The sequence below is a fragment of the Cheilinus undulatus genome, linkage group 24, assembly GCF_018320785.1.
Source record: "Cheilinus undulatus linkage group 24, ASM1832078v1, whole genome shotgun sequence".
Taxonomy (NCBI): domain Eukaryota; kingdom Metazoa; phylum Chordata; class Actinopteri; order Labriformes; family Labridae; genus Cheilinus; species Cheilinus undulatus.
This window is the reverse complement of record NC_054888.1, coordinates 5,594,066-5,608,769: the sequence shown is the minus strand read 5'-3', so window position 1 is coordinate 5,608,769 and position 14,704 is coordinate 5,594,066. Positions and strand designations below refer to the sequence as shown.

Below are 14,704 nucleotides of genomic sequence, written 5' to 3'. Positions count from 1 at the left end.
TAAAAAACAAAGAAAGATGAGTGACCCCTGTCCAAATCCACCACTCAAGACTGAGTCAAGGTCTCACCAGCCTCTTATGTAATCTCCCATAAAGCATCCTGTGACGCCCACCGATGCTGGACTGTGGATCTGGCTCCATGGGACCACCTTGTCCAGTGACGCCCAACGTGCATCGCCATTATTCCTCACACATTGTCTTTATCATAATAAGTGAGTGTGTGTCAGTAATGACTTTATGACTGAGAACAGGTGCAATGACTCTGAGATAAAGAGGATCTGTCAGGCTAGCTGATAAAGCAAAAACTGATAAAAAGTTCCCCAAAACTGCTTTTGACATGAGTTTCAGCACGGCTATTGGCTGGAATGTCGCTGTATGCTCATCATTCTTTGATACAATGTGTTGACCTTTGAACCCTACACTCATCTTCTCTGATCAAGGTTTCTGCCTTGTAACAGTGCACAAAGGTTTTTCTTGCCACTGTTGTCTAACACAGTGGTTCTCAACTTTGGGGTTGGGACCCCTTTCGGGGTCGCAAGACACTGAGAGGGGGTCTCCAGATGCCCTAAAAAAAGTAACTCTGCTGCCACTTCACAACAACTTTGTCAAATTTTTACATCTTTTCTTTTTTTCCCACCAATTTTATCACATTTTTACCATTTAACAATATTTTTTTCAGTTTTAAACTCTTTTTTTTCTGGGTTTTTTTGCCACTTCTAAACCATTCTTGCTACTTAAAGCTTATTGTTGCCTCTGTTGACCCATTATTTCCACTATTAGCCCCTTTAAACCACTTTTTACACCCATTTTAACCCCATTTGATATGCCCATTTTTGCTAGTTTAACCACTTTCTACCAATATCTGCCTATTTTTTCTTTCTCAGTTAACCTTTATGCCAGATTTTTAACTATTTTTCATCCCATTTCATCAAATTTCGACCCATTTTTGCCAATTTAAAGCCATTTCAGCCACTTTTTAACTCCCTTTTACCACTATTTATGCCCATTTTTGCCATCTTTTTTGCCATTTTGGTCTAATTTTTGCCACTTCTAACCAATTTCAGCTACTTTTAAAATCCAATTTCACCATCTTTTCCACAATTTTTGGCCATTATTAACCCATTGTAGCAATCTTTAAACCAATTTTAATTTTTCTTTTCAACAAAGGGGATTTTCATTTTTAAGAAGGCTATTTACTACACAAATAATTAAAAAAGATTTTTTTCCTTTGATAAGAATGGTTATTTTTCAGGTTGAATATGAAATATGGATATCACAACTTAACTTTACAATGGACCAATGTTTTGTTGACCTCCATGGGCCCCAGAAAGCTCTCCCATTCATCCCCCTTTATGCATGGCCTTTTCTGCACATGACTATTCCATATTTATATGGCTGTGTTCAACCACCTTCAGGTACAGTGGGGGTCCCCGTTCTCTGGTACCTTTATTTTGGGGGTTGTGGACTCATGTTGGATCAATGTTGGATTTCTTAAAATAATGCAACAAAGCTTTTCACCATGACCAGCTTTTTATGTAAAGATAATTTTATCATGATAGTTATAAATATAGCAGTCATACAAATTAAATTCTGGATAAGATCCTTTGATTATCACTGGCAGTTTTAAGCTTGAAGTTCACTTTGTATAACACAGACAATGCTGGATGTCAGTGATGTAGCCAGATGACTGACGCAGTAACTTACGGAAGAGTGACCTTTAGCACAATGAGAATGAGTACGATTTATTTATGCTGTTCGATCTCACTTAACATATACGGTCATGTGCGAAGGATTCATCATGGGCCCTGTGTGCAACAAACCATGGCAGGAGAAGGGGGGCAGGGCGACAAGAATCAAGCTCGACATGTGTCTCCACGCACAGGCCGCTTGGCAGCCAAGGTCAAACTCGATGGCATCGCTGGTGATACGTCCAGAGACCACAGGCAGTTTCAAGGCCTTTGGCCAGAGATTTTAAGCAACCTTCTACCCACCCAGATGGTACTTTAGGCCAGTGGTTCTTAACCTTGTTCACTGGGGAACCTCTCTACTGAAATCTAAGAAAAGCTAAAACTGCCAGGACACACTCGGAAAAATTTAACATCAATTTTAATCATTTACATTGACAGAATCCCAACATAATAGTCATATTCATTTAATAAGTTCTTGTCAAAACATCCATGAATAAATTATCCATAATTGAGACCACTATGTTCTCAGATTTTCCCCTCATGATGTCATGTGGGGAGTTAGCCCCGCCCAAAAGTTCCTTTGGCCCTTCCCACTTGAAAAAAGTTCTTCCCTCCTCTCCTGACCTTCCTCTCACGACAGCCAGGGTGTTTTGGGGTGTTTTTTCAGAAACAAACCTCACAGGCATCTTTTGGGGATAAAATATGTGATCTTTAAAAACCTATAATGATTTTGAATTTATAATGCTGTAATTTATGACTTATTAAACATGGATATTCCACGTCTTTCCTTCCTTACAGCTTCTTAAACTCAGAAACTCTGAGTTTGGTTTCTTGTGAATGTACATCTTTTTTCAAAAAAAAAAATTGGAGATTCTTTTAACCCTTTGAAGCCGATTCTATCATATCTGATGCAGTTTGATGAGGCCTTATCTAATCAACATCATCAAAAATGTCCTTTAAAAACTGACAGTCTGCTCCAGTGAGTTATTGCACAGCAAAAACAACCTATGTATCAAAAGAAATACAAAAAATATATGTGTGAAATGCTATGACAATTTTTATTTGTATGCATTTTGTTAGAAATGCATACTTTTCAGTGACAGTATAAACTGTTGAAGGTGTCTGCCTGGATTCATGGTGGATCTGTCCACATGAAGAGTCCAGTCTTGATCTCCTCTTTGTCTGAAATGTATGGAGAGCTTTTTATGGTTTACTTGACTGATATTAAATTGACTGATTAAGCTTGGCCAAACAGATTTAGAAACAAAAACATGTCTGTTTATGACTAATATGTATGTTATAAATTATTCCAAACAAACACGTTTGATAATGATCTTAAATAACAAAAAACTTCATGATCTGCAAAAGAGAACAATTCTTGTTGACCCTGAGCAGTTATGTAACTTAGACCTTAATTTGAATTGAGATGAAGAATGCATTGTGTTGCAGTGTCATTGAATAGCAGTAATAAAGTGTGATTAAATCCCTGTAGGTCAAAGGTAGCTGGTTGTTTGTTTAACCTCATTACTATAATGCTAATAAAGCTGAGACATGTTTTTATATCACTGTTAAAACAGCCTCTGAAATACAACAGATATTAAAGGGTCAGCCTACAGCAGGATTAATTTTTGTTTATTTGTCTAAAGCAGCATTACTCAACCCTGCTCAACCAAAGAGCCAGATTATCAAAAAATACCATCTCAAGAGCCACAATCTAAGTGGTGAAAAAGGGGCAAAAATGGGAGAAAAGGGCTAACATAAGTGACAAAAAAATGCGTTATAGGTGGCAGAAATGGTCAAAACATTGAAAAATATGGCAAAAAAATGAGTGAAAAGTAACTCTAATGGGCAAAAATCAGCAAAAAGATGGGAAAAATCAGCAAACAGCTGCAAAGAGTGGCAAAGTGGGAAACAGGTTGCATTTAATGGCTATAGGGAGCTTAAATAGGCAAAAAAAGTCAAAAAAGTGGCAAAATCTGCAGACAAAAATAAAAGTTGGCAATTGAGTTTTACAATTAAAGCCTACTCTATAAAGGTGGGGAAACAAACTGATGTAAGTGACTTACAAAAGATCATTTCAGAGGTCAAAGTTTCCATTTTTTGAGGTTTTCTGGGAGAATATTTCAAAATAACACATAAAAGAGCCACAAATCATCACAAAACAGTCACATGTGGCTTAAGAGCCACGTGTTGAGTATCACTGGTCTAAAGAAAGTCACGGAAATACACAGCAGCATCACGCCACGATGTTTAAAAGCAGGACATAGATGAGGGGAATGTAACACAATACAATTGAGGACACCCTCTAAATCTCCTATCAGTATCCCAAAGCTGTAACTGCTGTGATTAAACAGATTTCACTAAGGATAAGCAGTCATGTTAACTTCATGTTGTCACTGTGAGAAATGTGGTCAGGGCAGTGATGTAAAAAAGTCCTCTCTTCTGGGTTCCTCCAGGATCTTCTGCCAAAATTTAACATTGGAGTGAATGAAGGAGTTTATTTTTTAAGGAGTCAAAGTCCCAAGTTTATTAGTCTCTGCTGTTTTTTATTTAATGAATGTGCAGTTTAGCAATGCTGACACAACACCACACCCATTAACTGTACATTCTTTCTCACTGATATACTGCCTAAAGATAAACTCAGTGTGACTAAGTATCAGCTACTGACTATCATTATCACATTTCACCTCGATTTGCACAGCAATGTGCAGAATGATGAAGTTTACTGCTTTGGTGTGGAGACCAATACCTGAACAAATGTTGGAATTTACCCAAAACTCACAAGATTTAACTGGATAAACTGCTTAATTCAATTCTTCTGTTTCATTCAGGAGCGCTCTCGTCACATATCTGGGTATACAACTTTACTTGGTTGAGAAGGCTCAGCTCTAAAGATGCTCTCTGGGTCAGTCAAGCAGCATGCTTTGACTTTCCAGGGCTAGAAACCTCAATATGGATATATACACTTATAAGAATGCATATTGAATACAATAAAACTAGTGGCTAAGTGTATACCGTGAAGTAGGTAAAAACTGAGTTAAATATACTTAAAAATATTATGGCAACAAAGTGGTATCCAAATAAATTGAGGAGTTTTGTTACATTTTTTCCAAGCTATCTTATAAATTTAAATCAAACCTAAAATGTAGTACATTAAAATTACTAATTTACCAGATAATTAGTAAAAATAATTTATTTTTCCTATGATTTACGTTAAATTTTAATTAATTTTTACTTGAAAATTAATTAAAATAGTTTTTTTAAGTTAATGTTAATACTTTTAAAAATTCAGTTCAATTTACTTAATATTTCTTAGTAAATATAACTCATCTTTTTGGCAACTTATCACATAAAAACAAACCTTGAACCTGTTTGCCATTAAAAAATGCTAAGTTTTTTTGTTTAGATTTAATTAAATTGATTAATACATTTTAATTAGTGCTGTCAAATGATTAAAATTTTTAATCAGATTAATCACAGGGTTGCTGTGGATTAATTTCGATTAATCATGATTAAATAACGTTCATTTTTAATCTATATTAATTGCGTTTCATTTTGCAAGCTTGGCGACACGTTAGCCAAAGTGCTAGCAGAACCCCCGATGAAAGTATGCTTCGTGTTCATGTGGTATTTTAATCTGGAAGTGCTTTGGTGAAAAGAAAACGCCTTCCTGAATGTGCATAATACTTTCTCGGTCGACTGTTACGTCTGTTTTTTTTTTTGGTCGAGAGGGCCAACGTGCTGTTTAGCGTCTTCCATATCGAGTTGGTTGGTCACTATGTGCACGCGTGGCGGCATGCTTGACGGTAACCTTACTTGGACAAACTGTCCGAAATGCGTCGCCAGAGACGTTTCAGGGATTTTGAGTCAATCTGCACTGTAGATGGGTTAACTGCGTTAAAATTTTTAATCAGATTAATTGTGATGATGGATTAATCTGCATTAACGCGTCAATTTTGACAGCTTATGGTCTACTCAGTTATATTGTCACTTTGTAGCCTTAAATTTATTGAGTACTAGTCAGACTTTTTACAGTGTATAAAGAAAAAGCAATTAATCCATAGTAGCATGAATCTGAATATGACGGTGCAACAAGCTTTAAGCTATAAAGGAGGAGGCTGAGGTGGAGGAGGTGAAGCTTTGCCAGCAGCAGCAGTGTGGTGCATGAGCATTAATGCACCAAGGATAAGTAGGAGGTACGCAAATCCTTGTCTTTGGTCAATCTGAACTCCTGGTTGGTCCTCTAGCTGCTTTAAATTTGATCAACAGATATCGTCAGCACAAGTTTAACGGACCGAGCTACACAGCCTGAAACTAAACTTCATTTCCCGACTCACCCATTGTGGCATGCAGCTCAGACAGACAGCTCCTATCTTCCTCATGTCACACCACTTCCTTATCTGCGCTGTGTATTTAAATTGTCCAGCATTACTTGTAAAGCCTCACAGACAGTTGGTAGCCTGCAGCTTCTGCTTCTCAGATAAGGCGCAGCTTTGAATTGCATCAGGAAGCCTGATGGATGACAAGTCAGAAAGAGACAGCTGCTCATCAAAAAACAACACATAGCTCTTTGTTTTGCAGGTAAACTAGACTTAACCCACCTCTCACAGTAGCACAGCAAGGGGAAAATGATGTGCCAAACACCAAATAATATTAGCATGTAGCTCAAAATACCACTGTGCCTGACTTGTCTGCTGGCGTGGATGTAGCTGCAAAATTTCAGTTGAAATAACATGACAGTGACAAGCAAATTTAGCGAATGACTTACCATGTTGAGTTAAGCAACATTTCTGTTAAGTCATCAGATGAAAGATGTTAGGAAACAGCTTGACAGTAAATGATTTTGCATTATAACAACTGTATTGCAGCAGTAAAGCACGGCACAGACAAATGTATTATAACAGAATTATTTTATTTATATGTCTAGACATATTTACATGGGCAGAAGTACGTAAAAACTGTTCTCTTGCATTTCAACACAGATAATAAAGGCATGACAGAGAAAAAGGGCGTAGATTAAAAATAGTTGCACTCTTGTCTTGCATTGCACCGTCTTTTTATGATGTCTTTGGCAAGAGTGGCTTTCTGTGCAGTAGGTCGCCTTGGTAAGAATAGAAAATATTGCACACATTTCTTTACAGAAAATAGGTGAAAACATTGCGGTTCACTTGGCTTTAGACTGATTCTTTACACGTCCATTGGCCTAAAATAGAGAGTCTTTTAAATGCCCAAAGAGGGATAAAAACAACACAGCCTCAATGGAGAAGGGTAGTAAAAATACTATGCATCAGCAAAGGGATCTAGGTATGATTTCATCTCTATTTTTATTTACTTCCTTTAAAAACCGTCTCTCATAGAAACACTGTACACAAATGGGAGCCCTGCAGATAAAAACAGATAGGATGTAGACTTGGATCGGATGTTAATACTGAAATTCCTGATGTTTATGGAGCTCAAATGAAAGTCACAGTATTTAAGACACTAATTTGCATCATCAAATATGCTTAACCCCGCCTTTCATGCTATTTAAAAAGAATACAAAAAAGATGCATGACCCAAATCTGCCAGCAAACTCCTAAAATCGCTGATTCTCAAAGTATCAAAGCTGACTACAGTCTCCATAGGAAACAAGAAAAATGGGCGTTATCCCTAATGTGCTGAGAAAGATGACAAAACAGCAACAAACGATGGCTTCAGATTGTGTTAAGGTACTGTTTCCTTTGACTGTCAGAAGAATCAGTGGTGGAAAAGGCATGAGTCCCCGTATCAGAGTATGGTGGTGGAGCCGTGAGAGTTGGCACTGGTCGGTGTGCCACTGATGGCGTTGAAGATGCCCATTGAGTCTGACAGGGTGCTCCGTGTGCCGTCATCCACTGGGATTATCTGAGGACAAAATCACAAGGAAAAGACTTTTTAAATAAAATGTGCTTTAAAGGTATTTTAAAGTGTTTTCACTTTCATGTGAGTTATTTTTAGACTGGGAGGTGGAGCATAGGAAATGTTCTTTTGTTGCTGAAGGCACTGTAGTCTTTATTCAGGACAGATCTATGGAGGTATTTCTGTACTTTCTTCTCAGATTATAAGGCATTTATCTCTTGTCATTTTTTTGCAAAGCTAAAATATAATAGTTAGATTAGTTAGACCTATTGTGCATTTATTCTGCAGATTAAAATATCTCAGTATTGGCATTTTTGTTTCTTAAAAAAATCAGCTTCTAACAATCAAAGGTAGCACTTTATTCTAGTGGGCCTTAATGACCTAGAAATATGTCGGTAATAAGTAGTAATTATCCGGTGTTTTCTCAAGAATAAGGTGTAATTGAAGCAGCTGGCATTTTATTAAGTAATAACTAAAAATATGGTAATATAAAGGAAGTATGTTCCTAGTAATGATGTATTAATTATGAAGTAATTAATTGTAATGTTGTGGCAATGTTGTGGCATTTTTACCTAACCCCCTAACACCAATCGTACCCTAACCCTAACCCCACAACCCTCAAATGATCGAGGAAGAACTCCCTTTAATTTAGAGAGCCAAAATAAAGAAATAACCTGGGATTTATCAAGCAAATTATATAAACTTAGCACAAAAAGAAAGGAAGCTTGTGTTTGGTACATTATTTCTTTGTTGTAAAAATGCTTCTTGGCAATAAATCTTATACTGTTGGAAAGCCTGTTTATTACCCTTTTAAATGGTGCCACATTTGTAAGGAACAAACATTTGTGGGATGAGCAGCAGAGTTGAGTGTGTGGGTTGCGCCAATAAAAAATTTGCTAAATCTTCTCTGCAGTGCCAAACAGCTTATCCAGCTTCTCCAAAAATCTAAAAGGATTTTTGGAGAAGCTGTTTGGCCTCTTATAATGACTTCCTCATTATCATTATCATTTATCTTTCTAAAAGGTACAGTGTGTAATACTGGGAATATTTTAGCGACATCTACAAGTACATTGTGATGCCCACTTCTGGTGTCAACCAAAGCAAACACAAGAATTAAAAAAAGTATATTGCTGGCGATGGACCAAAATCTATTTTTCAGGATTTATTTGTTTTCCATTTATCAGTGCTACTGGTCCTTCTTTACATCTGTCAGTGGGTTTTATCTTATTCTAAAGCAATTAAAGTGTCAAAAGGATGCTGACTATGACTATTAAGTGCTAAATTAATTGAAAAATACAGCATTTCTTTTATTTGCTGAAAATAATTATTTTAGAACAGTTTCATGATGAAATGATAAAAAGCAACGTTACCATCCAATCTGCTCAGGCCAGCACAGAGAGAAGAGACAGGAGAAATGTTAGTAAAGAACAGGAGACAGCAGACAGCTCTTTGATGTTAGTATGAAACATTTAAATGCAATAAAAACACAAAGTTTATGTAGCTTTACATGTTTCTGATTTGCCTTCTGGTCCAATACAGCTAAATTGTGGTATTATGTTTTACACAAAAATCAAACATTTATTCATGTTTGGAATCTTATATTGTTTTCATTTGTCCACAGTGTTCATCTTTGATGTTTGATGGATGTGAGACTAGTCTACGTCGCTGTAGTTGATGTTAGTCCGACAGCACCTATAGGTGTCTGATGTGTCTACCTGCTCATGCATGATGTTGGACAGCTCCCTGGTCAGGTCTCTGTAGTTTGCCTTCATCTCATCGTGATACTCCTGCTGGTCCTCTTTGATCAGCCGCTCGTTCACACCCAGCCCCTGACCGCAGGCGTCCACGAACTGCCTGTGGAGAGAGGCAACAGGATTTCAGTGACACTTCACCTCATATATTCAAGTCATTTCAATTCAATTCAAACTTTATTACGGACTCGCACTACACATAAAGGGACAGCAAGAGACATACATGTTGTAAAGGCAGAATAAAAGTTCATACATTAGAGGGGTCCATACCAATGTAATAATGATTTCTAAATACAGTATGTAGAGTATGAGCTTATTGCACTGCACCATCTTGGTCTCTTCAGTAATAATCTCACTGCATCGCTACAGGATACTAACTTCTTGCCTACCTGCCTCTGTGTACCTGCCATTACATTTTTTTCACCAGCCACTTAATCTTAATGATCAGCATGATGTAATGAGGTTTGATATGATATAATAGTCAAGGCTTATAGCAGTGGTTCTCAACTGGTGGGCTGGGGCCAAAACTGGGTCGCTGAGCAGTTTTCAGTGGGACGTTAATGTGTGTCTGGAAAAAATGGGGCAAAAGTCGATGAAGAACATGCTCCCATACTCTGTTCTATTGTGATAATGGGTAAATTTAAATGCATTACTAATATTTCAACTTATTTATCTCCTTTTCTTGCAATAATAAAACTGCTTTTACCATGATAATGAAGTAATTTCTCAAGATCTCTGGGAAATTGGCTAAAATTTACACATTGCCGTGGGGAAAGGGGATGAAAAACATGCCAGTTTTGTGTCATTTTAACTAACTAAACACGCACTGTTGAACATTTTTCAGAAATTTAGGTTGTGATTTATAGTTAAAGACATTTGTGGGTCCAGGCTTGGCCAGCTGAGAACCACTGCCTTAAAATATTCAAGTTATAGACAATTTATTAAATGAATTCTTTTTCTTGGCATTTCCCTGCATTATGTGTCAGACTTTCAAAAATTAAATATTTTGTGCATAATTTCGACCACAGTCTGTAGATATCAGACGCTGCCTCTCGGGGATCCATTAATGTGTCTGTCATAATGGAAGTGCTGTAACTTCCTGGTACAGTGCATTTCCAGTTTTATTTTTTTTTTAAGTCAGCTTTATTCATAAACAAATTCAGTTAGCAATAAGAAACATGAGCTTTAGGATGTAGCTAAAGCTAACGTAACTACATAGCTTATGTAGCTAAATTGTAGCTTTGTTAGCATACATATTTATGAGCTTCAAGAACTTGAGCTTTAGCTATGTTGTGCTACGTAACATTATCAGGGTAGCTCTGTTATTTATGTTGCTTATGTATCTAAATTGTAGCTTTGTTAGCATAGATAGTTATGAGCTTCATGAACTTGAGCTTTAGCTATGTTTTGCTACGTAACATAATCAAGGTAGCTCTGTGATCAACGTAGCTTATGTATTTAAATTGTAGCTTTGTTAACATAGTTATGCGCTTCATGAACTTGAGCTTAAGCTATGTTGTGCTACGTAACATTATCAGGGTAGCTCTGTTATTTATGTTGCTTATGTATCTAAATTGTAGCTTTGTTAGCATAGATAGTTATGAGCTTCATGAACTTGAGCTTTAGCTATGTTTTGCTACGTAACATAATCAAGGTAGCTCTGTGATCAACGTAGCTTATGTATTTAAATTGTAGCTTTGTTAACATAGTTATGCGCTTCATGAACTTGAGCTTAAGCTATGTTGTGCTACGTAACATTATCAGGGTAGCTCTGTTATTTATGTTGCTTATGTATCTAAATTGTAGCTTTTTTAGCATAGATAGTTATGAGCTTCATGAACTTGAGCTTTAGCTATGTTTTGCTACGTAACATAATCAAGGTAGCTCTGTGATCAACGTAGCTTATGTATTTAAATTGTAGCTTTGTTAACATAGTTATGTGCTTCATGAACTTGAGCTTAAGCTATGTTTTGCTATGTAACAAAATCAAGGTGGCTCTGTTATCTATGCAGCTTATGTAGCTAAATTGTAGCTTTTTTAGCATACATATTTATGAGCTTCATGAACTTGACTTTTTGACATGTAATTATCATGGTAGCTCTGTTATCTATGTATCTTACGCAACTAACAGAGCTAAGTAAGTTGCTATGCTACGTTGGAATATTTCTGTGCAAGCTGAGCTTTTTTCCTTTAAGCAACGTCTTTACTCGGCTTTATTAAACATTTTGTAATCAGGTTTTGCAGGTGAAGTTTCTGACTTTAACATTTGGGATCCTAAACCTAACCTTAATCCCTACTCTAACCCTGAATGGAAGTTTAATCTGATTTTATTTTGATTTTTTTTGTGTGTGTATTTCCATTCTGACAGATGCTGCATCTCTCATGATTTTTGCAATCTCATGTCAGGATTCAGGCCGTGTAAAAGTAAAGCTATACCATGAGCCTACACCCTAGAATGTTAGTTTGTGCTTTTGTTGCACTGAAGGGAAATGTTCAGAGGTGCAGAGCTGGCCAGAGACACTGCTGAGAGGAGAGAAAAGGTTTTTTCTTGAACGTTTCTGTCATTGATTAGTACCTGAACACCTCCTTGAGTTGTTTGACCTTGTTGTCAGGATATTTCTTGGCACTGCTGTCATCTAAAAAGGCTCTGGCATAGGCTAGAGGACCAGCATTGACCTGGAACACAGCAGCGATAAAGCACCATCAATTCAAGTCATTAAAAAGAAATCAAAGCACCTCCTAACAGCAGCATAGCCTTTGTACCTGAACGCTGATGCTGCCCTGGAGTTTGAGCTGCAGCCGAATCATGTCCACCTCAGAGGCCGAGCACAGCAGGCGCAGCTCGGCCACCTTGGCACTCATCTCATCGATGGCCACCTCAATGGGGCTCAGATCGGTTTGGTGTTGGTACATGACAGGTATACGCTTCTTCACGTAGGGGAAACAATGAGTGGCTGCATGGGAAGGAGATTAAAAAGAGCAAAAATAATACAGACAGGATTTTACAAGTTAATGAGCAAGTGAATGAGTTAAATCACAATCAGTCAGCGATTACTGAGGACAGATAAGGCTTGAACTTTGGGATTAAGTGGACAATACAGCGATAAACCTCGCCTTGCCTTATCAGACTAACAGTTCAGGTGTTATCAAGAAAAACAGGAGGTTTGCTCTTTCGTTCTCACTTTCTTGCTATCATAAAACTTGACCTCCTGCTGCAGTAATATTGAATTTCCTGAGTGACCTACTGGTAAGAATGGTCCTCCGTTTACACTGCTCCTCCACCCCGCCCTGCTTCTTTCCCGACACGGTGAACGGCGTCTCAAACACGAAGCGCCGGATGTTGTGGCTCCTCTCAAAGTCGGTCTTCCTGTCCTCCAGCTCCTTGTCATCGAGATAAGGTGTGACATGGGTGACTTGGAGGTAGGCGTACTTGGAGTCTAAGTCCTTTGGGTTCACCTGTGGGTGCAAAAAATATATTCTGATTTGAACTCAGACTTTTTAGTCTTAGTGTTTGGCATTTTAGGACATGCATATGAAAAAGTTTCCGATGTTTCACCCTTTAATTGATTTTATAAATCAATCATGGTCAGAATAACTTTAATTTTGACAAAAAAATCACCTGAAAAGCTTCTTTAATGTCAAAATGACAACAGATTTCTACAAAGTGATGTCAATTAAATAAAAATATGACTGTTTAAATGTTCACCCCTTTAAAGTGATCCTACAGAGGTCCAGCCAGTTGGTGCTAGTATTCTCACAATTAGTAAAATGAGAATCACCTGAGTGCAGTGAATGGGTCTCTGTGATTGTAGTATAAAGGCACCTGTCTGGATGGTCCAGTCACTGGTTTATCAGTATCCATGGCTACCATTACACCATGAAGACAACAGAACACTCAGAGAAAAGATAATTGAAACTGTAAGAATGAATATCCCCCTAAAAAACTGAGTGGGCATGCTAGAAGGAGACTAGTGAGAGAGGCCACCAAGACACCTATGACTACTCTGAAGGAGTCACAAGCTTCAGCGGCTGAGATGGGAGAGACTCTGCAGACAAAAACTGTTGGCCGGGTTCTTCACCAGTCAAAGCTTCATGGGAGAGTGGCAAAGAGAAAGACACTGTTGAAGGAAACTCATTAATTCTCTTCTAGAGTTTGCCCAAAGACATGTGGGAGACTCCATGGCCAAGTGGAAGAAAGATCTTTGGTCTGATGAGACCATGATGGTGCTTTTTAACCATCAGACAAACACACCAGTGTTAATTTTGTCGACTAAAAATATTCGCTGACATTCCATGACCAAAACTAGACTAAAACTAACCAACGATAGATCTGTGATGACTGAAACAGAATAAAAATAAGCTAGTTTTCATCAAGATGGCTAAAACTAGACGGAAAAGGTAATTTATTTTTCATCTGACATTAAAAATCCATGATATTTCTCCACCGTGGGTGAATCTGTCAAAATACGAACCATCTATAGCAGGGGTGTCAAACTCAATCACAGCTGGGGCCGGATTCTGGATTCAGGACTAACCTGAGGGCCTAACCATAAACTGTCATCTTTGCTTCACTGGTAATAAAACATGAGAAAAAAAACTTAACACTGATGATAAATGATGTTGACATTTAAAAAGTTAAAAAGATAATTTAAGGCTCACAATCTGGGAAAAGTAAATTTATTAGTTCAAAAAGGTCAAAACATTCAATTGAAAAATAATGTTTTTGTGATGACGAATATAAAAGAAAGAAGTCAAAATCATGAGTTGGTCAAAATCATGGTCAAAATATGACATAAAATTTGTAATCATGAAATTAAAAGTCAAAATACGATTCAAAATTTTAAATTGTGAACTATGGGATTATGAAGTCAAAGTTTGGAGTTAAAAATATGAGTTAAAATACAAAATAATTGGTTAAAAAGGTCAAAATATCACTTAAAAATTAGAATTATAAATCTTAAAGCTCAAAATATTATATCAGAAGTCAAAATTATGAGTTCAAATGCTCAAACTATGAAATTAAAAGTCAAAATCCTCAATTTGAGCCGTAATTGTGAGATGCTAAATTGAAAATGTGAAATTAAAACACAAATTAATTTCTTTTTCCACATTCCTGACTTCATATCTAAATATTTTTACTCCTTACTTTTTCAGATTTTGTGACTTAGAAAGGATATCTTAAATCTTCAAGGATACGTTTACATTTTTATACTTGAGGAAATCTGCAGACCTCATACTGATGGGCCAGTTACAACAGAAATATGAGATCATCTTGCAGGCCGGATTTAACTGTTCCACGAGCCAGATTTGGCCCTCAGGCCTTGAGTCTGAGACCTGTGATCTATAGCTATTCTGCTATTCTTAGCAGTAGAAAGCAGGGACCCCAGGTT

General features: G+C 37.2%; 1 protein-coding gene across 5 annotated transcripts in view; it reads right to left on the bottom strand.

Annotated features, from left to right (window-relative positions):
- Positions 1-6,579: 6,579 nt before the first annotated feature.
- The window catches only part of LOC121506166 (dedicator of cytokinesis protein 9-like), a 107,051-nt gene continuing 98,926 nt past the window's right edge, over positions 6,580-14,704 (bottom strand). For all 5 annotated transcript variants that reach the window (XM_041781797.1, XM_041781799.1, XM_041781801.1 and 2 more), the window contains 5 exons: positions 12,560-12,770; positions 12,078-12,268; positions 11,890-11,990; positions 9,279-9,417; positions 6,580-7,569 (listed from right to left, as the gene is read on the bottom strand). In XM_041781797.1, coding sequence (XP_041637731.1) covers positions 7,453-7,569; positions 9,279-9,417; positions 11,890-11,990; positions 12,078-12,268; positions 12,560-12,770 — 759 coding nt within the window. In that variant the 3' untranslated portion in view covers positions 6,580-7,452. The remainder of the gene's footprint in view (positions 7,570-9,278; positions 9,418-11,889; positions 11,991-12,077; positions 12,269-12,559; positions 12,771-14,704) is intronic.